This window comes from Pavona decussata, unplaced genomic scaffold, assembly GCF_977016875.1.
Source record: "Pavona decussata unplaced genomic scaffold, jaPavDecu1.1 SCAFFOLD_84, whole genome shotgun sequence".
Taxonomy (NCBI): Eukaryota; Metazoa; Cnidaria; class Anthozoa; order Scleractinia; family Agariciidae; genus Pavona; species Pavona decussata.
The window spans coordinates 5,941,184-5,968,295 of NW_028145502.1; the positions used below are offsets into that span (position 1 = coordinate 5,941,184).

The 27,112-nt window shown below is 38.6% G+C and overlaps 1 protein-coding gene across 1 annotated transcript in view; it reads right to left on the minus strand.

Moving 5' to 3' along the window:
• The window catches only part of LOC146475637 (uncharacterized), a 105,483-nt gene that overhangs the window by 6,029 nt on the left and 72,342 nt on the right, over positions 1-27,112 (minus strand). Inside the window, exons 8-9 of the mRNA XM_085115992.1 lie at positions 17,926-18,076; positions 16,803-16,975 (exon numbers count right to left, since the gene is read on the minus strand). Of these exons, the coding sequence (XP_084972118.1) occupies positions 16,803-16,975; positions 17,926-18,076 (324 nt within the window). The remainder of the gene's footprint in view (positions 1-16,802; positions 16,976-17,925; positions 18,077-27,112) is intronic.

The following is a 27,112-nucleotide window of genomic DNA, read 5'->3' on the forward strand; positions in this document are numbered from 1 at the left end:
AGCTACACAGTGATCTCGCCATACATTACGCAGTCTCAGAGACTTGCAAACCGTAGAAGAGCAAATGATGTTAAGCTCAAACTAAGCTTTATTTCAAAGTCCTTTTCATTTTCAAATTCTGGAAAAGAGTTGACAGATATTTTGCCGTCTGCTTCGTCGGTGTTGTCGTTTACGCCGCCTTGGTGTTTTTTTTGTCGACAAAACCGCCCCCGGAAAGTCTCTTTGTAGCTTAAGGACGGTGCCTACTAATACCGAAGTATTTTTGTGCGGCTTATTACTATGCGGGAAAAACAGATCTGAGCAAGCGCCAAAATATAAAGCAATGTATGGGATGTTTTCTTAAATTAAAGCTTAATTATTTCTGAAAAACGCATGGTTACCCCTAATTTTCTTTTGAGATACCAAAAGCACTTGGTAAGTTCTGCTTTCTCCGTATAGTTTTAAACCGCGCAAAATTATCTCTGTAGTAGTAGGTACCACCCATAGGAAACTCGAGTCTGTCGAGATGCGCAGAACGTATGCGCAGTAACAATAGTAGGCACCGTCCTTCAAATATCGTCTACATAACCCTGGGGTGTTTGGTGGAGGATAAACATCTTTGGAGTGAGACTGCGTTGGTTTTTCTCTTCCTCTCCTCCCAAAATACAGGTTTGTGTAAAACCACGCGGTTTGCTGTAATTGTTTAGGATCTTTTGTATCTGCATTTCCCAGTTAACCACTTTCCAACAGATCTTGCAATTGCTCGCTTGTGATGGGAGTTTTATAAACAACTGGACGAACTTTTTTCCTCTTTCATCACATTTTTACAGACTGCATTTAGGGCATCATTTGCCTTCTTAAATTCATAATCACGGACGATAGACCCCGGCTTGTTAATAGGTGCTTGCCTCAAATATCTATCAATGGTCGCTCGGATGCGCTTTAAGTGAAAAAACTTTAAACGGTTTGCCATTTGTTTGTCTCACTGACACATAAAACCTCTGCAAACACGTGTTAATACGACTTTGGTTTGTCATTCAATGGTTGTCGCAATTTCTTTTTGGGTTGAAAACCAATCTAAAACAAAACAAGAACCGCAATTGTTACTTTTCTTGGACAAATTTGTTTGTTTTAAATAAAGCATTTTATTTCGGAAATTGTTTATAGGCACATTCCATGGAATGACACTTTGCAAAACGTTTTGTACGTCTTCTTCACAAAATCCACGAAAACGCAAAGGGGAAGCTAATTTCAACAGCTCCAGGTGCCGTCTATCGATCAATAGACGGCACTTGTGTGGCCAATCAGATTGCGCGTTTACGTGATAGTCGGTCACTGAGGTATGCTAATGAGTATATAGAGCACGGTACGGGTACGGCTTGCCATCACCTCTCAGAACTTCCAATATGAATCTTGTAAGCCAGTAACTTACATCTTCCACGGGGGTGGTTCCAAAATCAACTGGAACGGACCTATACTTATCTCTAAGGGTTTCAATTTGCGTGTTTCGGTATTCATCTCAGACTCGATACGAATTTACTGACCACGCGGTACTTTGTCGAGTCGGAATTCCGTCTCTTTCTCTCTGCTCAATTTCGTTCACTGTGGTAGGCTTTTGGAAATTAACCATGCTCTTTTATCGAATTCATTCCCCAAGCACTCGGATATGTTTACGCTCTCAAGAGCAAGTAACTCCGAGTGCATGGCAAGTTCCTCGAGCTCTGTACACTAGTTCATAGGCGGAGAAAATGAGCCATTAAAACAACAAAGAAAAAACAAAGCTCCAAAGAAAGAAACATTACGGCGACATCGAAAACAAACTATTAACGTGATTCCTAAGTGTGAATGACAAAATTAAAATACGATCATAAATATAATATCCATAAATTACGGTTCCTTCGCGGATGTGACAATGTTCTAAGACGATTAGACAATGAACGCTAGCGTCCTGAGATATAGGATAGCGCGCCTCTCGCATTAGATAGAAGTGCCATTCGGGCTACGCCCTCGTGGCCCTCTATCTATGCTCGGGGCACTATATCCCATAGACCCCTCGCGTTTATTGTCTAGCCCTTACTTATACTTAAACGGCGACAATAGGGCAGCGAACAATATAACGACTAAACTGTTTCGTTTTCTGTCCTTATGGTGTTCAGTCATAGCTAATTTGGGAAATTACATTACGTAATTCTAGAACGTTCCGAGCTTTGTGATGAGACTTTGCTTGATCGGTCACCTCAATATATCAGTAATTTAATATCAATAATGAAACAATCTGCCTATCAGTCATGCTCAAATGATGTAATTTTACGAAAATCCCCCCCCCCTCCCCCGGAAAGGTGTAGCTATTATAATTTGGTGGTAGGTCTTTTGTCGCCGCGGCTCCCACACTGTAGAATGCTTTACCTCTTGCCATAGAGAAACCTAGATCGCTGCATTGTTTTAAATCCTCAGTGAAAACTTATCTGTTTAGGTTAGCTTTTGATGTCAAGTATAACTCTAATTTATCATACCTAGTTTAATTTCCATGCTGTGACGCACCTTTGGTCATTATATGTTAAAAGACGCAATACAAGTTGTTGATTATAATTATTTAGCATTAAAATTCATTTGCTAATTTAACAATTTCTGAAAGCGGAAAAAAAATTAGTCTTCAATCCGCGCGAGTTATTCAGGAAACAACTGCTAAAAAGGTTAATTTGCCATCGATGTGACCTAACGGGCTCATCTTCAGGCTTCTTTTGTGGCTTATAAGTATTTTTTGTTTTGATTTTTGTTTTTGTTTTTTTAGATTCGAGTGAAATACTTGAGAAAAAGTCTCGCGAAGATCGAAGGAGTTTTTTCTTTATGAAACGTTATACAATGGAAAAGCTCGGACACAACCTAGATCCCAAAAGTAAATAAAAAAATGCAAATATAGTGATTAGAAAAACAAAAACTCAGTCTCTGTAGGGATTCCCTGTGTTGTTTTCCATTGGTCGGCGGCATGACCTCGTTGACATTTGCTGTAATGGCGTGTGAAAACTGTGCGTGTGAAATCTTTGGAGGTCGAAAACCCAAAGCTTATGTTACGAGTATTCCCTCCATTCAAATGAATATAATAGGGTTTATATATTTTCCAGATTTGAACGAAATTTGGCCGGCAAGATGTTTGTCACACACTAATGCACCAAAGTGATTCAGGCCCTTGCGTAAAATTGGCTTTTTTGCGTCGTCCTATCGCGTGAGACTCGTTGAAAAAATGTTAAATTATCAAACTTTACAATAGATTTTCTAAGTACCCAATGGGAATATCGAAAAGGCCTGACACGTTTCGTTAGCCCATTATCTCCTGAATAATATAGTCTAGCTTGTTGGGATATCTGCATTATTGTGTGAGTTGGTAGTTATTATAATTTTTATTATTTATTTATTTTTTCTTAAGAAGTGATTTTTTTTAGCATTGCGTTACACTAAAAATACAATACTAAACACTACCAACACTAATTTACACTAATAGCGATAATTACAGTAATTACTGTACTCACAATATAAGCTTACTATACTATACTATACTATACTATACTATACTATACTATACTATACTATACTATACTATACTATACTATACTATACTATACTATACTATACTTTATTATATGGCTGGCTCCGCGAGCGGGCAAGATGAGTCAAATCCTGCGCTGTGATTGGCTACCCAAGCGGGCAAGATGGAGCTATCTTGCCCGCTCGGGATTACCCGTTGCCCGTTCGCTTGGCATCGAAAGTTTAATCCCAACAACAATGCAATTGCGCAATCTTTTCTTCGATTTTCTCGTTGTTTTGGGGGAAAACGCTCACTAAAAAGTTCGGTAAACTCTCAACATTTACCTAAACGAAAGGAAAGAGAATGGAATCGTCCTGTTGTAGTGAAAATGTTGTTTCAGCTACAATGAATGGAGTTGAACCGGTGAGTTGCTCTGCGTGTAGTATTTTAGATAGAGTTGATTTTGTAAAAACAATTGTCTCAAGTCGACAGCCAAATTGATAAATTCTCTAGGTTTGCAATGACTGTATTTAAATCATGGGGTAGTGGAAAGATGCGTTAAGTGTTTAGAGCAGTTCAGAAAAGTATTTTTCTCAAGTTCGCCGAAGAAGATCACGTTTTTAATTTAGCCGCGTCTTGCTTGTTGTAAACAGCAAAATCAGTCTTATCAAAGTTTCGCCCAGTTTTCTGATTTACCCGCTCTTTTTTTCGGCTTGTGTTTGCATATAATCTCAAAATCTATTGTTTTATTCAAGAATTAATGATTGGAAGCCGAAAACTGTGTAAAAATGTTTATTGTTTACGCCACCGTGCGATCAGCTGAAAATGGCGAGTTTGCCGGATTCTATTCAAATCTTCCCGCTCTTGCGAAGATCTAAATTTTTCGTTCCCAATAATTGTATACTCCCTTTAAGCCATTATAAAGTTAGAGCCCTAAGATAATTTAGGATTCCTTGTTTTCCACGATTACATGCTAATCCAAAAATGTACTGAAAATAAATCTTGCACCGGCCGGCTATGAAGAATTTCTTTCCGAGTAGAGAAATTTCATGTCCTGCTTTGTTTTGTTGTTGTAGCTATATAGTTTTAACTTGAAGGTAAAGCCATATAATAAATCCCTTATTGACCAAGGTTGTTCGGTCAAGAGTGGCTGGATATTTGCCTCGTTCTTTTTTTGCGTTTTTATGGACCTCGACTTCGTCTCGGTCCATAAAAACGCAAAAAAAAGAACTTGGCCAATATCCAGCCATCTTGACCTCACGCTTGGTCAATAACGCATACATACTATACTATACTATACTATACTATACTATACTATACTATACTATACTATACTATACTATACTATACTATACTATACTATACTATACTATACTATACTATACTATACTATACTATACTATACTATACTATACTATACTATACTACGGTACTAACAAATACTCTATATTTACAATAATAACAGTATCTTTACTTCCAACTTTTTTTTTTAATTTTATAACTGAAATTACTTACATTACACTACAAAAATTACTTACATTACACTAATAAAAAGTACCTAGATAACAACCCATCCACACACCCTACTTTTTGTTTTTATCGTTAATTACAATCTTGCAGTATGAACAGGTAAGCGAAAAAAACGAGCGAAAGAAAACGAGAAAATAGAACTAGAGCAAAAGAGTACTGGATAGTGATTCAAGGGGTCTCTCAAATGCCCACTCTTCGATGAATTTGTCTCGAATTAGTGGTTCCCATTTAATCTTGATGATGCCGTTGATCGGCGAAAGCTTGGATTTCAGTTTTTAGTTTTTAGTTTTTAAACAGCAGTGTAAGGCCTCAATTGAACAGTTTTTATATATTTTTAACCATGCTGCTGAAGGACAACATGAACAGCTTTAGATAACCTTTATCCTTGGCAATATCATATTCAATGCGAGCTTTTTCACGTAATTCTGTTTCAAAGACATGGAAGAAAAGGGGTGCGTCATCTAGACTGCAACGATATATATATATAAAATTTGGCAACTAGAAGGGAAAATTGAGTAGCGTACAGAACTTTGAATTGTCTATCACATCGTGTAAAACCTTAGCGGGAGTGAGGTTGAGTTCAATCTGGATGTTTCGAAGCCACCATTCCTGAAAATCGTTCCAAAAAGCTACGATAAGCGGACAGTGAAAGAGCAGATGCAGAAGTGTCTCAGGATTTTCTTTACAAAAATAACATTTATCGTCTTGAACAATACTTGCTTTGAGAAGCCTGTCCTTTGTAAGCACAGTATTATGAATTAATTTTAAACTGAAACATACGCAATTTAATTTCCTCGGTTGTTATCCAAGGTAGAAGATATATCTTTGATAGATTTCCTTTGCCGGAATTAAGAATTTTTTGCTGTGATGAAGGTGACACAAATTTACTGTCAGCGATAGCCTGTAGCAGGTTTGCAGTGGAAAGATTCGAGTTGTTAGTGCGCCAATTAGCAATTAAATCAACAAGGTCTCGGGATTCTTTGGATATATTGTTCCAGTTTTGACGGATTGAATTGCTTAAGCTGTAATATGTTGTAAAGCAAGCTTTAACGTCAAACCTACGACAGAAAACTTCAAAGGGAAGAAATTTACCATTGTCATTCATTAGGTCTTTGATTTTGTTCAGTCTTTTACGAAACCACGTTAGGCCGGAAAAACACAGATGTTTGTTAATTTTTATGTGTTTGTTGTTCCAGATGATTGTTTCGTTTGGACTAAGATCACCCTTACCCGCTAAGTGTGTGACCTCCCAAAATTCTAACAGTCTTACGTAAAAAGGCGGTACATTCTTCAAGTCGAGTTATTTAAATCTGTAGTTGCATTGCAACACCTAGATGCACAGTTGCATCATCGGGAATTAATTTCCATGCTCCTCTTTTTTCGTTCGTGAGCCGGTTATTCCAAACACATTTTAAGAGCGCCTGTCTGTAAAAATCAGACAAATTCTAAATTTCGTGGCAAGAGTTGAAAATTCGATTTCTTTTATATTTTAATGTCAGATAGGCTAGGATATAACTAAAATCACTGTATAGTTTTCTCGGTAAAATATCCTTTTATTTCAAAGAAAAATGCAAATAACGAAAATCCGTTAAAATCGTCATTTCAGGCGCTAAATCATTACACGGGTTTGAGAGCCTCGCGTGCGAGAACAAATCATTTCACCGCTTTTAAAACACTAAAATCTTTTTTTTACAATCTTTAAATATCTTTTGGAATGATTTTGGGAAATATTGCGTCGTTCTGTGTATGCGAAATAATTTAATTTCGAAGGCATACAATTCACTGCAGTAAAAGTACTTCGTGAATAAAATTAATTTTCACCGTGTGCGAAACCTTCAAATCGATTAAGCTTCTGGTGGTTGAATGTTAGAAGGATGGTCTATTCTCGGTTTTCACGTGACGTCACCAAATTCTAGAATTCAAAACTGGGAGGCCCACAAAATTTTTACCTTCATTCAAGGAAAGATTACCTAAAAATATGTCTGTTTACAATTTCTTAGCTCGATGTCGTGCTTCCTTTTGAAAATAGAACAGTTTCAATTTCCGAATTTCCATCGTGCGTGACATCAGGAGGACGGCCGTGACAGAGCTTTTCTGTATCTTAAAAATGACTCTTCGGGTGATTTTCATCATTCTAAACAATTTAAGTTTGAGGAGAAATGTTAATCTAAACATTCGACAATTCACAAGGGCAAACAAACCTCTTTTCTGGCAAAAGTGAACTCCAGATGTTTTTTCCTATTTCCGGCCGCCATGTTTGTGTCCCTCAGAGGGACACAGACGGCGTCTCCATACTAAGCTCTATAAATTTATGTGGAACATTTTGTCAAATAACTCGAGTACGGAATGCCGCACAGACCTGACACTTGGACAGATGCCTTATTTATTTATCCTCCATACCATGTCAATTTCTTGACTTCATTCATGGAATGGTTTCGACTTTTTTTTTTCAATGGCGTGACGGTGAAAACCGAGAATACATTCCTGTTAAACTTTCTTTGGGCAAATGATGAAGAGCGACGTGAGAGCTTTTCAAAGTCCGCACAAAATGCAAATATTTGACCCGCGCGGTAAACTTTGAAGTCGCGGGTCAGACATAAGAGAGATTAAGAACCGCGTTTACGGCAAACGGCAAACGTGAGATTCGCAGTTATGTTTTCTTGAAATAAAGAATGCAAAGATGAGAATATTGGAAACTAATTCTGGCCTTTGATGCTAACGTAAAACTACTCGATTTGACAGAGAAACTGAAAAACAACAAGCGGCAAATATAGGATAAACATGGTCGCGTGGTTATATCTCACGTTTGCCGTTTGCCGTAAACGTCATTCTTAACCTCTCTATAATTTTTAGTCCGTGTTTTGATTGATTGATTGATTGATTGATTGATTATTGATTGTTCATGTCTTGACCCATATTAGGTTAAAATAAGCACATAGAAAAACATTTCGAAATGTTCTAACCTTATAATATGCTTGAAGACAGGTCCAAATGCCATTTTAGCACGATTCTTTGGTCGTTCGTCGCATAAGTTTGAGCCGGCTGTTTGTATTAAACGTCCGATGTACACCACGCAAACTGGTCGAATACAAATCTTTGATCAACTTTCGGTGCATTTCATTAAGACTGCATCTTCTTCGACGGCTAAGTCATTTGTGAGTATTGCTTGGTTTACAGTGCACGAAAACATTACATCTGATCGCTGCTAGAATGACGAAAAATGTCGGCGCTTTAAGTCTATCTTTATCTATCTTGCATTGCAGGGAGTTGTTTGTTCGTCACGCAATACAATGTCCTGGATATTTTAGGGGGGTGGAGGAGGGTGAAAATGCAAAATGCTTGATAACTGAACATGAACATGCTCAAGGCAACAACAACAACAATTAAAAAAGTGATACCTTTCATTATGTTATTTTTCCCTTGCTAAAATCCAGATAATATATGTATTCGCAAACTCATTTTTGCGCACAGGTTGTTGGGAGCGTTGCCATTGCGGGGGGGGGGGGGGGGGGTATAAGATTTTACTAAACAGTATCAGTACTTACTGATGAAGATCACTACACATCCTTTAGCTAGTTCTTTCCATCTTTAAATGCAATAGATCCTAGTATGAAACCAAAAATATCCCTCATTGCAGGCATCTGTTTGTCATACTATGTCATGGGCATGGGCGAGGACTAAAATGCTTGAAAGCTGCACTCGGTACTAATCCTGGAATTAGTACATACTCTAGGTTTGAAACACAAAACTGCAAAATTCAAAAAAAAAAAAAAAACGATTTATTTAAGGAATTTCGTCTTTTCTTGCTTGCTTCATCTTTGGTAACGCCCAATATTAATTTATCACCGGTTGCAGGCTAGCACTATTCTTAGACAGTGTTAGACTGATAACAGCTTTTCGGGCCTTTATTTTTCTTACTCCTCTTAGTTATGCTAGTCCGTTCACCAAAACTTGAAAAAAAAATTACCTCAACTAAACAGCTTGCGCAGGGTTATAACAGCTTGTAAGTGGTAGGTTACTAGACTGGACATAACTCTGATCGCTGCAGGTAAGTGTGCTGTCCTTGACAGGTAGATAGGGCTAGTAACACGTTATGGCGGTCTGTTGACGTAACTCAAGTGAGGAGCAGAATCGGCTCCTATATATTGACTAATGAATGCAGTACGTCTGAAATGTGAAAGAGTGCTCTGTTTCCAACCTGATGGGCGACACTTAGGGAGTGTTCATTATTTATGGGGAGGGGGGGAGCTGGCAAATGAGAGGGGGGGGGGGGCAAGCAAAGTTTACTCACCTATTTAGGGGGGTCAGAAAGGTTTTACTCTTGATCTGGGGAAGAGGGGGGGGGGGAAGTTTGAAGGTTGATATCATTAGTTTTTTTTTTTTTTTTTTTTGTTTTTTTTTTTTAATTCTTCCAGAACCGCGTGACATTTAATGTACTTGTACTGACAGTAAATCAAACCATAATCTCACACCAATAGTTTACACAGCAAATGGGTTTCAATCAATGGATTTGCTAGTTAGATATGTTTGGATTTCACTGGCTGCACCAACAGATAGGCCGCCCTCAGAAATAAGTTGATCTAGGCTTTTCACTAGAACGGTTGGGTGAAGGCTGTCAGTGTTTTGCAGGCAGATCATGTCATCTGACAGCGGCAACATAACTTCTTCTGCACTTTGTCTAGTCAAAGACTCCACAACTGCAGCTTGGCACAGTCTTTTTCTCTTTTCTTTCCTCTGTTTTGCCTTTCTCTTTGCCTCTTTCCGCCTCCTACTCACTCCACTTTTTTTGAGTGTCTGCCAGTTGCACAAAACACCCTCTTTAGCTGCCTTCTGGTATTTTCCAGACTAGTCATTGCACTCTGTATCACTTCAACCTGTACATTAACATACGTAGTAGTTTCTTCAACTGCTAGTGGAGCAAGCAAAACGCAGGCGAGTAAAGCACTAAGTGGAGGATGAGAGTATTGTTTAATAATAAATGCATCATTGGGGGGGGGAGGGGTCAAAAACGTTTACATGTTCTAGCTGGGGGGGGGGGGGGCAGAAAAAGTTATCATTCATCATTGAGGGGGGTACAACAAGTTACAAACGTTCCGTTTCCCCATTTGCCAGCCCCCCCCCCCCCCTCCCCATAAATAATGAACACTCCCTTAGGGCCTAGTTAATGCCGTATTACTTACGGACCAGAGGAGGGGTGGGGTGGGGAAGGGCGTGGGAGGAAATTGGTATAAAACCAGCCTGTAATAACCTATCTCCCTTCGAGTTACTGTTATACCTTCACTTTCCTTGCCTAATAGGCCTTATCACGGTTTTCGACGCCATTTTGACGAGTAGGCAAACACGTCTGAAATAACAGTGTTTGTATGGAAATCCGATGTCAAATAATTTTCAAAAAACAGCGCTTCTGAAAAATTAATGAATTGGAAACTTTTGGCACTAGGAAAACGATTTTAAGAAAAAAAATTGGAGGAATGTAGCTGTGCCAGAAAGCGTCCAGTCGAGTTTTGAACTTTCCATACATTTGTCTGTATAGCAAACCAGCCGTGAACTGCTACTAAAATTAGTCCGCGGGAAAAAAATACAGAGAAATGTTTGGAAAGTTCAAAACAGCTACTTAAAATCCTTTCCCCAGTTCCAAAAGTTTCCAATTCATGTTTTTTTCAGAAGCGATGTTTTATGAAAATTATTTGACATTGGATTCCCATACAAACACTGTTATTTCAGACGTGTTTGCCTACTCGTCAAAATGGCGTCGAAAACCGTGATAAGACCTATTCATAAACCAATCATCATGCCACATGATGGTTTCGGCCTCAAATTTGATACGCTCTCCGTTCCTCCATTTATCTAATTTTGAAAACAAGCAAGCACCCCACCCACACCGTCTCCCCCATCCCTCACAGAAAAAAAAAAATGTTCTAATCCTTCAGTTGATAATAATAACCGGTGTTTATGTGGTGCTGGCGTGGGGTGGGGCTTCTGACGGGAGGGGTGCTCTCGGGACGGATGATGTTGTGGCCCACGCGCGTTACGTAACACCATAATTTCCTTCAGGTAGTATCCAGACACGTTTGGTGGCTTGTACCGCGTAGTCGTAGTGTTGTACCACCAAAAAGGGCCTTAAAATAGCTACAACCCTCCATTTTCAGTGTAACAAACTTGACTTTAAAAAAAAATTCACTTGTGCCCCCCTCCAAGCATACCAACGGCGCCAAAAGATCGGAGAATTTTATGTATTTTTAACTTTTTGACGTCATTCGTTTTTATCAAAATTTTTATTTTGTAAGAATCATTTTTATCTAATAATTGTAGTTTTGTTAGTACACGACCCCACAAGCTTGTTAGCTTTGATATTTTTATCGTGTATAAATAAAGGTTGTATGTATGTAAGTAACTAGCACGACCAGAATTTGTTTACTTAGTAACTATTTGGCGATTCTTTCTCACGCCGAATTACCATAGCCTTAGCCATAAATTCGGCTAAACTTTTTTAGCGATTTTATTTTTAAATTTAGGAAGAACTTCAAATTAAATATTGTTCAGAATTTAGACGTCATAAATTTGATAGTATTTGAAAAACAACACACCTAACGAAGTAACAAGCAGATGAATGAACACCCGAAGCCACAGCAGACCCAGACTTATTTACGGAAGAATGAAAAAATGGGTGATTCAATGTCCTCCTAGGATTCCACTAACTCAGGAAAACAAACGAACGGCAATATTTTTTCGCAGGGGTGCGTTCTTTCATTGCTATTTATCAACTATTTATACGGGAAATGCGCTATTCGGGGTCATTTGCGTGAAGAAAAAAACGACCTTTCTCTTCGCTTTCTTGGTTGCATACTAGGATCTATTGTATTAAAAAATTGAAAGAACTAGCTTAAGGATGTAGTTATCTCCATCAGTAAGTTCTGATACTATTTTCGTAAAATGTAATATCCACCCCCAGCCCCCCCCCCCCCCCCCCCCCCCCTTCGAAGGCCCCTAACAAGCCAGCCCGCGCGCACAAACAAATTCGCGAATGAATAAATTATCTGGATTTTAGCAAGGAAAAAGAACGTAACTAAAGGTATCACTATCTTAATTGTTGTTGTTGCCTTGGGTATACCTGTTCAGTAATCAAGCATTTTCACCCTCCTCCACCCCCCTAAAGTGGCCATAAGAGGTATTGCGTGACGAACAAACGGCTCCCTTTAATGCAAGATAGACTGAACATCCTGAAAGCGCCGACATTTTTTGTCATTCTAGCAGCGATCAGATGTTATATTTTCGTGCACTGTAAACCAAGCAATACTTCACGGAGTAACTAGGGAATACCCCGCCACTCCATTATTGTGTGGTCCCCGGGGATCTCACACAAAGAACGAGGTATAGTCATACAGTGATGTGTGATGATTAATTTTGGAGTGGCGGGGTATTACTTCACAAATGACTTAGGCCTGAGGGCAAACGTCGAATCTAAGTCGCGTCGAATTTATTAAAAATAGGTTCGACAAAGAGTCGAATTAATTCCAGTGTGGTAGCAAACGTCGAACCTGCGTCGACCCTAATTCTCAAGTTGCACTTCGTGAAACACGGGAATAAGCACGTTTCCCCGTGCTATTAGGGACCTTACGAAAACACGCCACAACACAAAAAGATTAATGAGCAAAAACAATCGCTCTGCACGTGCGTTTTAAATTTTGGTACATTTCTTTGTCGTCCTCTGCAAAACAACAACGTGAAATGACCAAATTCAAGGTTTTGTAGAGAACGTGAACCCACGGGAGTGAATTTTTCATTCTCTTCCTTAACTTGAACGGTACTCCTGCCAATTTGGTTCCTGGCTAGTTTGTCGTTTGTGTATACAAGTTGAATGAGTTAAAATAATCGCGAAGTAGCACAAATGAAATAAAGTTATACTTTCAAATGACGTTTGCGTTGGTGTCACCGTCTTGCATTCGTAAGGTCCCTATTCACTCGATGTGCGGCTAGTTATTGCTAGGAGTTGATAGCGAAATGCCGAAATACAGTGCTCGTCGGGCTCTTCTTTGGCAATTAATTGCAAAAAATAGAAAGAAAACACTCAAACACTGAGCATTTATTGCAAATAGGCAATTTGCATTTCAGTCATTTATATTTAGTGTTCATGAAACACGGAAAACACATTTCCATCACGCTGTGCGATGTCAGCAATGACTCTCGATAGCTCGCCATTTCTGGTCGCGAAATTGTCTTTGTACAGCGCATGCTCGTCAGGGGGGGGGGGGGAATTGCGTTTGGCAGATGGGGGAGTCGGTACTTTTGCGCAGTCCATCACATTTGAATCAATTATTTTGTATTTTGCATGATTTATGAATTGAGTTCAGCGCGTGTTTAGAACGGCGTTTGCTGTAACGCCGAACAACTGTCGCATTATCCGACTTGGCAAGTCGAACTTATGCTGGAGTCGAACCAATTAATTTGAGTCGAACTTAATTGCGGCAAACGTCGCACCATTCATGCGCCTATTTCAAAATTAATAGGTTCGACGAATTAAGTTCGACTAAGATTCGACGTTTGCCCTGGGCCTTAGCCATCGAAAAAGATGCAGTCTTGATGAAATGCGCCGAAAGTTGATCAAAGATTTGTATTCGACCAGTTTGCGTGGTGTACATCGGACGTTTAATACAAACAGCCGACTCAAACTTATGCGACGAACGACCAAAGAATCGTGCTAAAATGGCATCTGGACCTGTCTTCAAGCATATTATAAGGTTAGAACATCTCGAAATGTTTTTCTATGTGCTTATTTTAACCTAATATGGGTCAAGACATGAACACGGACTAAAAATTATGTCTGACCCGCGACTTCAAAGTTTACCACGGGGGGTCAAATATTTGCATTTTGTACGGACTTTGAAAAGCTCTCACGTCGCTCTTCATCATTTGCCCAAAGAAAGTTTTACAGGAATGTATAGACCATCCTTCTAACATTCAACCACCAGAAGCTTAATCGATTTGAAGGTTTTGCACATGGTGAAAATTAATTTTATTCACGAAGTACTTTTACTGCAGTGAATTGTATGCCTTCGAAATTAAATTATTTCGCATACACAGAACGACGCAATATTTCCCAAAATCATTCCAAAAGATATTTAAAGATTGTAAAAAAAAGATTTTAGTGTTTTAAAAGCGGTAAAATGATTTGTTCTCGCACGCGAGGCTCTCAAACCCGTGTAATGATTTAGCGCCTGAAATGACGATTTTAACGGATTTTCGTTATTTGCATTTTTCTTTGAAATAAAAGGATATTTCACCGAAAAAACTATACAGTGATTTTAGTTATATCCTAGCCTATCTGACATTAAAATATGAAAGAAATCGAATTTTCCACCCTTGCCGCGATATGTTTGATTTTTACGGACAGGCGCTCTTAAAGCTTTGTTCACGTGTTCGAAAACTATCATTTTTAGTCCACCTTTCTTTTTAGGTCCAATAATAGTGATTTCTTAATTTTCGCAGGTTTAGCGTCCCACAGGAACTTAAATGTTAATTTGTTTACTTCATGGGCAAAATTTTCAGGAATGGGAAGAACTGAAGCGCTGAAAATAAGCTTTGATAAGCCAAGAGTTTTGATAATGTTAATTTTTCCACATGGTATAAACACTCTACTTTTCCTGCTGTTGAGGACTTTTTCTAGGTTCTCCAGTTTTACGTAAAAATTAAGCTTATATACAAGATCAGCAACGTTTGAAAAATAAATTCCCAGGGCATAGACATCATCTTTGGGCCACTTGAAGCCGAAAGGTTTGTCCGGCGGCGATCTTTCCACGAGCCTAACCATAATGCTCCGATTTATGTGCATTGATTATTAGACCGGAATAGTTTTAAAACTTATCCAGAAGGCGGAGCAGCGCTTCAACAGAGGAGGTGTTTCTAACTAAAACCGTCGTATCGTCAGCATACTGCGATAATTTTAATTTTTGTTTATCAACAGAAATACCCTGTATCAGCGGGTCATTCATTATTGCGAGTGTAAGCAGTTCTATAGCTAAGACAAAGAGCAACCCAGACAGTGAACAGCCTTGTCTTACGCCACGTTTGAGCTTAAAGAAAGGTGACGCGAAACCATTGTTTATAACGCAGCTGGATATATCAGTGTAAAGAACCCTTTCCCAGCGTTTGAAAACACCCTTAAACTTGAACATATCAAGCACTTTGGCAATGTAGTCCCATTCGACGGAGTCAAACGCTTTACGAAAATCAAGAAAAAATGGCGACGCCTGGAATATTTTTTCCCTTGGTATAGTCAATCAGATCGCTAATTAACCTGATATTTTCGCCTATTAATCTCCCTTAAATGTATCCAGTTTGATTTGGGTGAGATAATGAAAGAAAGTAGCTTCTCGAGTCTTTTGGCCAAGACTTTAGCAGCAATTTTGTAATCAGTGTTTAACAATGAGATTGGACGTAGATTGTTTAAATTGTTTGTAGGTTTGTTCTTTTTTGGAAGGAGAGAACTTATTCCTCTTTTCTGACAAATTGAAAGTTCACCTTTCTCAAAAGCATAGTTAAGACTGAGAATCAGTCGATTTAAATGTACTTATATCATAGCCAGTCTTATATTAACGTCTTATTAATGCTGTTGTAATATTTAACTTTCTATGTTAATGTTGTGTAAATAGTGTGAAATAAATGAACCTTGAATCTCAATTTCGATGACTGTCAGCCATCTTTATCAAAACTTGAAAAACATGAAAAGTGTCAGAAACCTTAAATAGGCTTCTGAAGGTATTAATTATTGCGAAAAATGCGCAGTCACTCTGTAGACGCCCCCTCCCCCCCTCCCCCCTTCCCCCTGGTTTGGGGATGGAAATCACATGTGTCCAAGCAAGTGAAATAGTTGAGCAGGAAAGCGACAAGTTTAAGCGATGGATTAAGGAAAGAATATGTATTACACCGAACACTCCTACTATGAACAGGGACGAGGTAGCCTATCAGCTTTCTCCCATATAGACACAAGTGATCTCCATCCCCAAACCAGGGGGGGGGGGGGGGGGAGGGGGAGGGCATGTCTTCAGAGTGAGTTTGCGCATTTATCGCAATAATTAAAACCTTCAGAAGCCTATTTAAGGCTTCTGACACTTTTCATGTTTTTCAAGTTTTGATAAAGATGGCTGACAGTCATCGAAACTGTCAGCATTAATAAGACGTTAATATAAGACTGGCTATGATGTAAGAACATTCAAATCGACGGTTTATCTTCTACAAGCCTGATGAATTTCTTCAAGAAGGACTGAGAATCGGGTTTTTACTAAGATCATTCCAAAAAAAATTATGAAATTCAACTGTGAAACCGCCCGAGCCGGGAGGTTTGCCATTTTTAAACTCGTCCAGAGCCAACAAGCATTCATTTTCGGTGATAACGCCTTCACAACCACTAGACATTTGCTCCGGCAAGGTAGTCAAGTAGCTGGTAATTAATGCAGTCAAACCACACAATGACAGTTCTGGGTATCAGTGCTTTGAATGTCTACAATTTTCAGATTTTGCAGCTTATTAGCTTTACAGTAATATATAGTTAACGTTTTTAGGGTTTCTGATACGGTAGCCGCCTGAGGGGTGTATTTGCTAAATAACCGCGCTTAATTTAATACCGCTTGACTATTTTTTTTTTCTTTTTCAATAGTAGCGCGTAGATTATAATCGGTGAATTATAATTTATCATGACAAACAATGCTTGAATAAATTGAATTTTACTTTGGAGAGTATTTCGATAAAATTTCGTCCGACTCTTTGTACTTACCGGGAGAAAAAAAGGAGAAGTCTAACTTGTATCCTCTGCGCGTGACACGGTCGTTTGAGTGAAAGGTTAGCACAGCATAGCGTCCAGTGAAAGTAATATTCAATCCAGACTGCACCCCACAGTATTTACCTACGGTATAGTTTTTATCATTGAAAATCTTCAAGTAGTCATACCTGCAAACAAGAAAAACGTTGTTGTTTTGTTGATGAGATAACATGAACTTGACATTAGCTTACACAACTTGATAATATAATATGTGGCAAAATTACACGCATTATTATATGTTTACTGAATTAAAGGAGTACGGCCAATTACTAACAAATAAGTGCAGATATATACATGAAAGTAGGACAAACATTACAATAACTTACATTTAAACTATATATAGACTAATCGACAAGGTAACCGATAAAAAATGCTAAAGTAATCCATGGCCCAATAATAGATGATGCAAATACAACGACACGGACAAAGAAACCTTACACACATCTCACCTATCAAATTGTCTAGAAATAAAAGCAAAGGTTCCAAAACAATCCATAATCAGGCCCTGAGTATAAAGTACAGACAGGCGCAAAGAGTAGAAAATGAGATTACATACATGCAAAACTAGTTTATCACATGCGTGTCATGACAATAAATGACAAGGCAGTCTAGTTATTGATTTGATTCTTAGCCGCAGATCCAAACGACAAAAATAACAACAAAGAGCAAAAAAAAAAAAAAAATACAAATAAGCAAAGAAACAGGCAAATGAGTCTCAAGATAAAAATAGCTACTCTTAGAGTAATGATACTAACAAGTAACTTTGTTCTTTGCGATGTCTCAATAGCTTTCTTTCGAGTAGTGTATACACCTTTTTTTTTTCTCTTTTATGTTTTTTTTTTGTTCTTTTATTCTTCTCCAGTCATCTCGACAATATACATTAAGAGAATAAAGGTATTAAAATAACGGAGAAAGGGCCAAAAATAGAGAGACTAATACTTAGCCTTAATGATGAAAAAAAAAAAAAAACAAGGTTCAAGCAAATATAGACAAAACAAAGAAACAATCACAACCACCGTCATCATGCAATGGAGGTTATGTAATGTATACTCTAAACACTGATTCGATAGTTTTGTACCCGCAATAACCCTCCAGGGTAAAATTAGAAAAGTAAATCCTTATGGCCATGTCGTGTGGAACTTGTACCCGATAAACACAGTCCATGTTGTTTGGATAGTTGTTTGGATATCCGGGACTTTTCAGTACGTTGTTGACAACGGCACCACATCCTGTTGGATTAAATAGACATTTAGTATAAATGAATAATTTCTTAGTGAAAGATCAGTTTGTGATAAAAGTTAATGCTAAAAAATCACGACGTTTCGACCTCTCCGAGGTCAATTTCAAGCGCGGGTAAAAAAAACAAAGTTAATAGCATAAATATATTACAAGCAGTTAAAATCGGTAAGAATGTCATGAACGTTAAAATGTGATGAAACGTGTCAATTATAAGTATTTATAAAGTTAAAAAAGGACATAAAACAATGAAACAATAAAACAATAACGAGGCTTGGTAAGAGCTGATCTAAACAAACAATTTTGCGCGAATGGAATCACACTGTTTATTTCCTGTTGGTTTAAGTTCTTTGTTAAAAAAAAAAAAGCATTTTGAAAATGAGGCAGCCAAGTTGTTCTGACATTTTCTTAACATTTTAAAACTTCGCGCAATGCCATTTGGGGCTATATTGTGCTGCTCCTTTCCAGGTGGTTTCCGTTTGCCAATCCCTTGAGTTCTTCAATTCGCTGGTGAAGGTGTCGGCACGTGTTACCGACATAGCCTGCATCGCACAGGCTACACTGAAAATAATAGACAACGCACTGTTGATTCACAAGGAGTGGCTTGTCTTTCCTCACTTTGATTATTTTCGTTCGTGATCTTTCGACTTGTGTACACCGGGTTGGTATCCTCATTGATCTTCCGACCGAGGTCTCCAAGTTGTATGCGCAGTGCGTTTGCAGATTTCTGATCTTTGAAAGGCAGTACGATTTTTACTGGGGCTTTCTGCTTCTCAGGTACTTGCTGTTGGGTATGTGAATCCTCAGACACTTTTCAGTCAATGAATTGGCGGATGGTAGACTGCACAAGTTTGTCTGGGTAGCGCAGTCGGGAAAGAGTCTCTCATTCCTGATTAATGAGCTTCCACGTAGATGAGAGCTTAAATGCAAGGTTGAGGATGTTTCAAAATTTTAAGAAAGTGTCAGAACAAACTTTACTGCCTCATTTTGGGAATGGTTTTTACCAAAGAACTAAAACCAACGCCGAACAAACAGTGTGATTCCATCCGCGCGAAATTATTTGTTTAGATCAGTTCTTAACAAGGCTTATTACTGTTTTATTATTTAACTGTTTTATGTCCTTTTTTTACTTTATGAATACTTAACATTAACACATTTTATCACATTTTAGCGTGCATGACTTTCTTACCGATTTTAAGCTGTTTGTAATATATTTATGCTAGGTTTTGTATTTTACTCGCACTTGAAAATGACCTCGGAGAGGTGGAAACGTCATGATTTTTTAGCGTTTACTTTTTTACAAAAAAATTAAATAACCATTATAGAAAGTTTTAGGGGAAGAAAAACTGAGTAAGAGAACATAAAAAGGACGTTTTAATTAAACATGATTACTCTCCTTTTACAGTACATTCCAAAAAACATTCACTACAAGTTCAATTTATTAGATATTAAACTGAAAAAAATCAGCACAAAATAACGGTATAAATTAATTAGTGTATAGCTTTGTACGGTGTCACTACTTAATTAAAAGCTAAGCTTTGTGATACGTTTTTTGTTCTTTACTATAATTAAAAATAAAGAATAGAGCGTTTTACAGGGAAATGCTGGTTTTGGTACAGCTCATTAATTTTTTGCCTATGGACTACGAGTCAAACGTTAGTAAATAATAAAATAAATTTTCTTCCTTTGGTGATAGGTGTTTTTGTTGTTTTGGTTAAATCTTCGCCTTTGTATCCCCCTTAAAGTCGAGTTCCTAATTGTTCACGACAGCGCAAAGGGGATCTGGGTAAAGTCAAGTTGTGACGTAAAATCGAGGACGACGCTCAAGCGATTTTCAGTCAGTTATCGTTATTTTTGAACTCTCAAAACGTCATTTACGTCATCGCATTTGGAGACGAACTTTGACTCAGGCGACTCCGAAATCAGTTTTATTTCTGGATACGAAATGGAGCCCGATCAGGATTTATCCCGTTTATCACCATAGAGATAACCTAAACCTCGAGTGAGTCTAGGGATGACGAAGTTGTTGCTTATGCTGACAACTCACTGGCGGACGCAAAAAGGACAGCGAGATACCAAGGAGAAGTGAAGGCCCTATTCTAAAGGACCGATTAAAAGACGATGTAGAAATCAAGGAATGTCAAGATTCGCGATTGTTTCCATTAATTTCGCGCGTGGTTTTGTCGTGCTTATTGATATTTTCCATGTGCTGGCACGCCTTCTTTACAGGCTAAAGCGTTTGTATTTCTTAAATCATTTATCCGCTAACATAACGTTACTGTACTTTAGATACAAGTGTAGAAATTGTGGAGTCGTTTGGTTACAAAAATGTGCGAACGTCGTCGCTAGCGCTGTTGTGGACTGTAAGGGTCGTTCTGCTATCACAAAAGTATAAATTGCTGGGAAAGCAGTAATTCCGAAGCTGTCTCGCTCTAACCCGTTCTTTACACTCTGGACGGGGATTGACAGGCCGCTGAGCCGTCGCGCCACTAAATTATAAACCTTATTCGCTCTTTACACCCTGACCGCCAATGGCCGGAGCCACCGAAACTTCGAGCCACTAAATTGTTAACCCTACTCGTTCTTTACACGCGACTGGCGAGCCGCCTCACTGAGTTATATACTTCTCGAAATGTGTCTCTCTATTGTTTTTTTGTTCCGAATCTTCATCCTTTGATCCTTAATCCTTTGTGCATGTGTAATTACATACAAAATCGTCGGTTACAAAATACTTCGAGCATATTACTGAAGTCTTCGATGACTCCCATCGAGTACCCTTCTTTCTAACAAAGTCGACCCATCTTTTTCTTCGTTTCTTCGCCTCTGGACGCTCATCGCCTTAAGAAGGTATCGTACGGCTCGCTTTTCCTTCCTGCAAATTCCTAATCTGACTGCAACCTCTGCAACTAACTGCAATCCACTACTACTAGTTCGGATGCTATACCACTGAGCTACAAGAGACTCGTGGAAGCTAAGGCCATTAAACTAGGTTTATGAGACAAACATCCCGCATACTGCTTCGAATGGAATGTCGATGAGTGGCATGTGCGCAATGAAAGGAAATGTGATGTGATAATTTTTTTAAGCCTGAGAGCATCTGAACTAGTAGTCGGAAGGTCTTAGGTCTTACTCCTGATAGGAACACTCGGAATTTTTTTTTCCGAGTTTGCCTGTGTTATAACCGAATAATACATCATACTCATTTGTTCACCAGGCAGTGGTAGGGCATTCGAAGTTGTAAACATTAGGTCTTAGGTTCGACTCCTGATAGAAGCACTCGGAATATCTTTTTTCCGAAATTGCCTTTGTTATTACTGAACAATAAACCATTCTCATTTGTTAACCAGGCTTTAAAAATATTACATCACGTTTCCTTTCATAGCTTCAGAAAAGCACCGAAATTGAGCAAAAACCAATCAGAACCATTAATTAAAGAAACACTAATTTACCTTAAAATAACAGTTATATTAAGAAAAGTTTTTTTCTTTAGTTTATAAAAGGGATTTTTCATTTTGTGAAGAAAACTGCCTGTCAAAATTTGGTTGCCATGACAACATCAAAGTCAATGAATACAACTGACCGCATAAAACTTCTTTTAGTTAAATTTCTTAAAACGACCTTAAGTTTCATGGAGTTTGCGCAAATATTAAAAAAGTTATGCAGGTTCAACATCGCGGTGGACAAAATCCCTCCTACCAATCTACATACGGTTAATCTAACTATATAAAAGAAACAAGTGAAGTATGTGTGGTGTTCTTGTGTTCTCAAAGTGACGTCAGCAACCACTAGTTCCATGCTCCTTAAAACTCGGTCGTGAACCAAACTGGTGGTGATTTTAGGCTATTTTCCGTTTTTCCAGAAGGTACAAAATACTGCAGATTATACCAAATAAAAAAATACTTCTGCAGAGATGCCTACCGAAATATGGGGGGGGAATGGTGATGGAGGGGTTTAGGTGCACTTTAATTAATTGAGTGAGCTCAGCATATTGTTAGTATCAATGAAGGCTGCCTGAAGTAGACTTGTTAGTGGAAACTTGCAAGTAAAGAAAAATTACACATTACTTCCATGCGTTTTATTCTAGCAAGTCATCCGGAAGCCTCGTTTAATGTTAAATATTACCAAGAGAATCTGGCTTGAAAGTATTTTAAGCAACACTACTCAAATTAATATCCTCTATTTACATAAGACGTTATCAAAATTTTACACAAAATGCATGTACTTGGCTAGCAGAATCAATTTTTAGAAAGTGACAATCGAATGCTGATTACCGTGAACAAATACAATAACAAACCAGCTTTGGTAAACTTACTTCTTCACCAAGTTTACAGAAAAAATCCACTCAATACATTGCGCCGATCAAAACGCTTTGCTCTGCTAACATGAAGACGTTGGAAGATGGAATTTTCACAAATTTTAACAATGTACGAAGAAAGAGAAATGCGGTCATCTAATAGTCAATGCAGAAGTAAGAACATAGTGAATGGTGGTCTATGTGTTATTGATGGCTTTGTCAAAGGAGGAGTTGTAGTGTGTTCTGTTAAGGAGTGTGTCATAAACTTCATCAAAGAAGATCTCGGTAAACCTGTTTTTAACTGAATTGGTGCATTTTTAAACTGAACAGTAATGGTAAGCTCCCTAATTTTCAATTCCTTATCGTCGCACAATTAGTATGCGACAGATGTGTCAAGAATATTCATATGGATATTATTGTTTAAAGAATGAAGGTTAAAATATAATGTGAATTACATAAGTATTAGTCATATGTATTAAAAAATCTAAAAGTTAGTTACCAAAGGAAAAAACAAACACAAAAGAAAGCAAAAGAAAGGGCAAACCTGTAACAGAAAACGTTTTTGAATCTGTCCCTGCCTGGTTGATAGCCATACAAGTGACGTTTCCCTCCTTTGTAACTTTTACAACTACAGTATCTGTTCCCTGACCCAAAATGGTGGAATTCTGAATTAGCGACGTATTCATGGGATGAGTTCCTTCAGCCGAACACTTTACCACGTAACCTGGAACTGTTTGCACCGCTGGAATCGTTATTTTCGGTTTATCTGAAATAGTATGAGGCAAAGATAAAAGAATACCGTTTTAGAAAAGTGTCACCCTTGACTTAATTGCATCTTTAATGCCTTTCGGAATTACATTTTCTATCGTTCTTTTTACTTCTTCCTCAGAAACGTCAACAAATTCGCTAAACGGCCATTTTGAGAATTAGTGCTGCCACTACAATAATCTCGCGCGAGGTGATTATAGAAGGATATGACGTAATCCTCGACCAATCAGATAAACAGAATCTCTATAATCACCTGAGTAATTATACTAAACTGGATATATTTAACAATTATTCCATAAGCGCGTGTTTGAGATAAGGTGATAGGATATAATCATTTCATATCCAAAACGCGCGAGTAGAATAATTATTTTCTTAAAAAACAATCGATAGATATTGCTAGATCTCGATGATTTTGCCTTGCAAGAACAACCAGGAGATAAATTAAAGGTCGCTATTTTTTGGGCATGCTTTAATGGTTCATGGCCACTATATCTGTCTCGATTTGAAAGAAATTTTGGATTATTTTAACTTTTTTTCAAAGATTAATTATCTTAAGTGAATCACAGGATAGCTGGCATGAAGCCCATTTTTAGTCAGACTTGGCCATTTTAAATTATTTGGCACCATTTGGGTCCAAGAAATATGTATACAATTGTGAATGTCTTTGAATATTTAAGTCGCCAAATTGCGCGAGAGCGCTAAAATATTTACCTACAAAAAATAAGAATAGAGGCATAAAAAGCTAGTTGAATGAAAGAGTCAAATCATGCTCTGCGATTGGCTTCCCGAGCGGTCAAGATGGAGCGATCTTGCCCGCTCGGGATTACCCGTTGCCAGTGAGCTTAGCATCGAAAGTTTAACCCACAAACAATGCAATATTTCGTTCGATTTTCTTGTTGTTCTGAGCGAAACGCTGACTAAAATGCTCTCAACATTTGCCTAAAGAAAAGGAAAGGGACATGAAATCTTCTTGGGGTAGGGCAAATGAGCCATCAAAACAACAAAGAATAAACAAAGCTCCAAAGAAAGAAACATTTCGGCGACATCATCCAAAACAAAATAACAACGTGATTCCTAAGTGTGAATGGCAAAATTCAAATACCATCATATAGTCCAGCTGCTAACGACCAGAAATGTTCGTTTTATGATAAAAGCATGAACCTTGGCAGGCTTACTAAGCTCTGTGAGAGAAATATTTCCTGATATGGAGCCATCCCAAATTAACACCCAGAGTCGCGTACAGCGCATGTCAAAAAATGGCATATAAAGCCTTCACATGGAAACGAGGCTGATGTAAAATGCTTTTTCCTGGCGTTGCTTGGACAACTATGTTAAGTTTTTTGCTTTCTATTATTAGAGCACGTTATATTATACATTGCTTTTGAATATAAAAGCAAGTCATGTGACTGATCACGTGACTGTTTTGCATTCCATTAACAGCATAGCATTAAGCAACTTGTAAGATTTAAGAATCCCTCTTTCTCAACAGAAATTTCTGCGATGCCAGGTGATTTGAAATAATTTTTAACCATTCTATGAATTCTGAAATAAAGTCATTAAAAATGTACACCTAGAAGCACACAATTATGTATGCACAAAATTGGAGCGTCGGGAATTGCATGAAATTGAGACTGACACATTCACGTTGGTTTTGTTGAGATAATCCGCTTGGATAAGGCCAACGATCGATGATTTCCGACTGAAAAAAAAATAATGATTTTTATCCCCTAAGTAAGAGGTTACCAAATACTATTTCAAAATGAACTCCCTTCTGAAAGTCAAAGCTTATTACAAAAAAGCTGATATCTTCTCCAGTGAGCCATCATCATCATCATCATCATCATCGTTCGCCTCTCAAGGTCGGGACGTACGCAAACTTCACGATCCACCATAGCGTTCCCGAGATCTGACCTTTCTATCCCTGAGTCCCTGGCAATCATGTCGGGAAAGGTCAATCTTCTGGAGTGGATAGGGCCACTTGGCTTCCATAGTAAGAGGGACTGGTTATTCTCACCCATAGCTCTCTGGCAATGACCAGCAAATTGAAGTTGCCGCTTGGCGAGCTTATGGGAGAGTGGTAGAAGATTTCCTCGTAAATGCTCTTGTGAACGTGTGGCGTGCTCAGAAAAGTGAATGTTTTGAGCACGTGGGAGTAGATTGGTATATGTCCCATCAAGCCGTTGCTGTTGACGCGAAGTTAGTGTCCACGTCTCGGGACCGTAAAGCAGAATTGGCTCAATCAACATATTAAGCAAATAGATGTTCTGTTCATTGGCAAGGTCGGAATGTTATATCTTGTTCAGCTTATTACACGCAAGCTAAGGCTGTACGGGACTTTACATCCTTTTGTCAGTAGATTATGTATGGGCCGAGATATTTGAAGTCGTCGACTTGAGTGATCATTCCGCCTGCTAGTGAGCGCAGGTAACACTTTGTAGTAGTGGAAATGAACTGTTTTGCAATGTCATCTGCAAAATCAAGATCAGTTGGATACTTTGCAGGTTGCCTTTGGCTACGTTTAGGATCGATTTGTAGGCCCTGTTCATTGATGGTGTAGTGTGTAGTGAGAGGAGGAGAACATAGTCCAGCACAGTGATGAATAGGAATGGCGCTAAAGTTAGCCGGCATTTCTTGTGAAGGCACGGCGATCAAGCTCATCTTGTATGCCTGGGCCCTTAAGGGAAAAGTGTGGGGTTTTTTCCTGTGATAAAGCAGACTCCCCTTCAGGACTACGTGCCCATTTAAATCTTGGAGTAGACAATAAAGTGAGAAAATGTGCCATCCTCTTCAACGAAGTTTTTAGCAAAGTTAATTATTAGAGACATATGATACCAAGCGCCAGGTCTCCCTGCACAATCAGACGAGGCAGTCAAAGTTCCCCAAGGATACCACCTACAGATCCATAGAAGAGAAAGCATTTATTGAACTGATTGACAATTGCAAAGATTACCAAGGGTTAACTGTGTTTTGACCTTGCAAGACTCCACTCAGCCAAATTGGAAGAACTTGGAGTAGAACCTAACAAAGTCTACACTTCAGATTTGAAGGATAGATAATTATCAGCCCTTCCAGATCTAAACGCCCCCTCTCTCAACGAAGAGACATCCTTTATGCCTAAGGCATACCATCTTGCAAGCTGCGAGTAGATATTCTGCAGCTTCAGAAATCCTTTGAATGGAAGATTTCCCACAAACCGCCAAAGTGATGCTATTCCATCAACTCTCAAGACCCTTGTAAACATGATTATTAAAGAAGGCCCCACAGTCCATCCGTAGCCCGGCCTGTAGAGAGTGACTCAAATTAAGCTGGTATGACCCTCTCTCATCTTTTCATCTTTAACAGCATCTCAAGCGATCAAAATCCCTCTTTTGCAGTGTAGTTTCCGCCACGCAAGAGAAACTAGAGGAATGTCCCTTCCTCCGCCTAATCTATGCCTTAAAGATTTATGGAGCAACAGTGAAGCGACGTCTTATCAATGCTATGTTTGGCGTGGGCTTTGCATTTCTTATGACAGACCTCTTGCTTTTTCCGATATCGCAAACAGTGTTTGTACACAGTTTGAAAAGAATGATGTTGCATGTCCTCCAGAACTGTGAGATGGTCTGTTTACAACTGCTGGACCTTGTACTTGGAAACTATAGATTAAAAGCTAAGCTCCACAAGTGCACCCGATTCGTTCCTTGCAACAGCTCTCTCTCTTGTGCAGCTCCAACAAATGAGGAACCCGGGGTTGATGGTGGGATAAATACTGTACCTTTACACACTGTACACTGTGCAAATACTGTTCCTGCAGCCTCTGAAGCTTCCAAAGGGGCACAAATTCCAGCCCCTTTTCTTGAAGTACCTTTGGCAGTTTGAAGGGAAATTAACTTAAACAGTTCCCAAGACTACAAGTCATATAAAGCCAGATCTTGACATTTTGGCAAGCACATCATATCAATTAAACGTATGTTACTCGATATTGTAT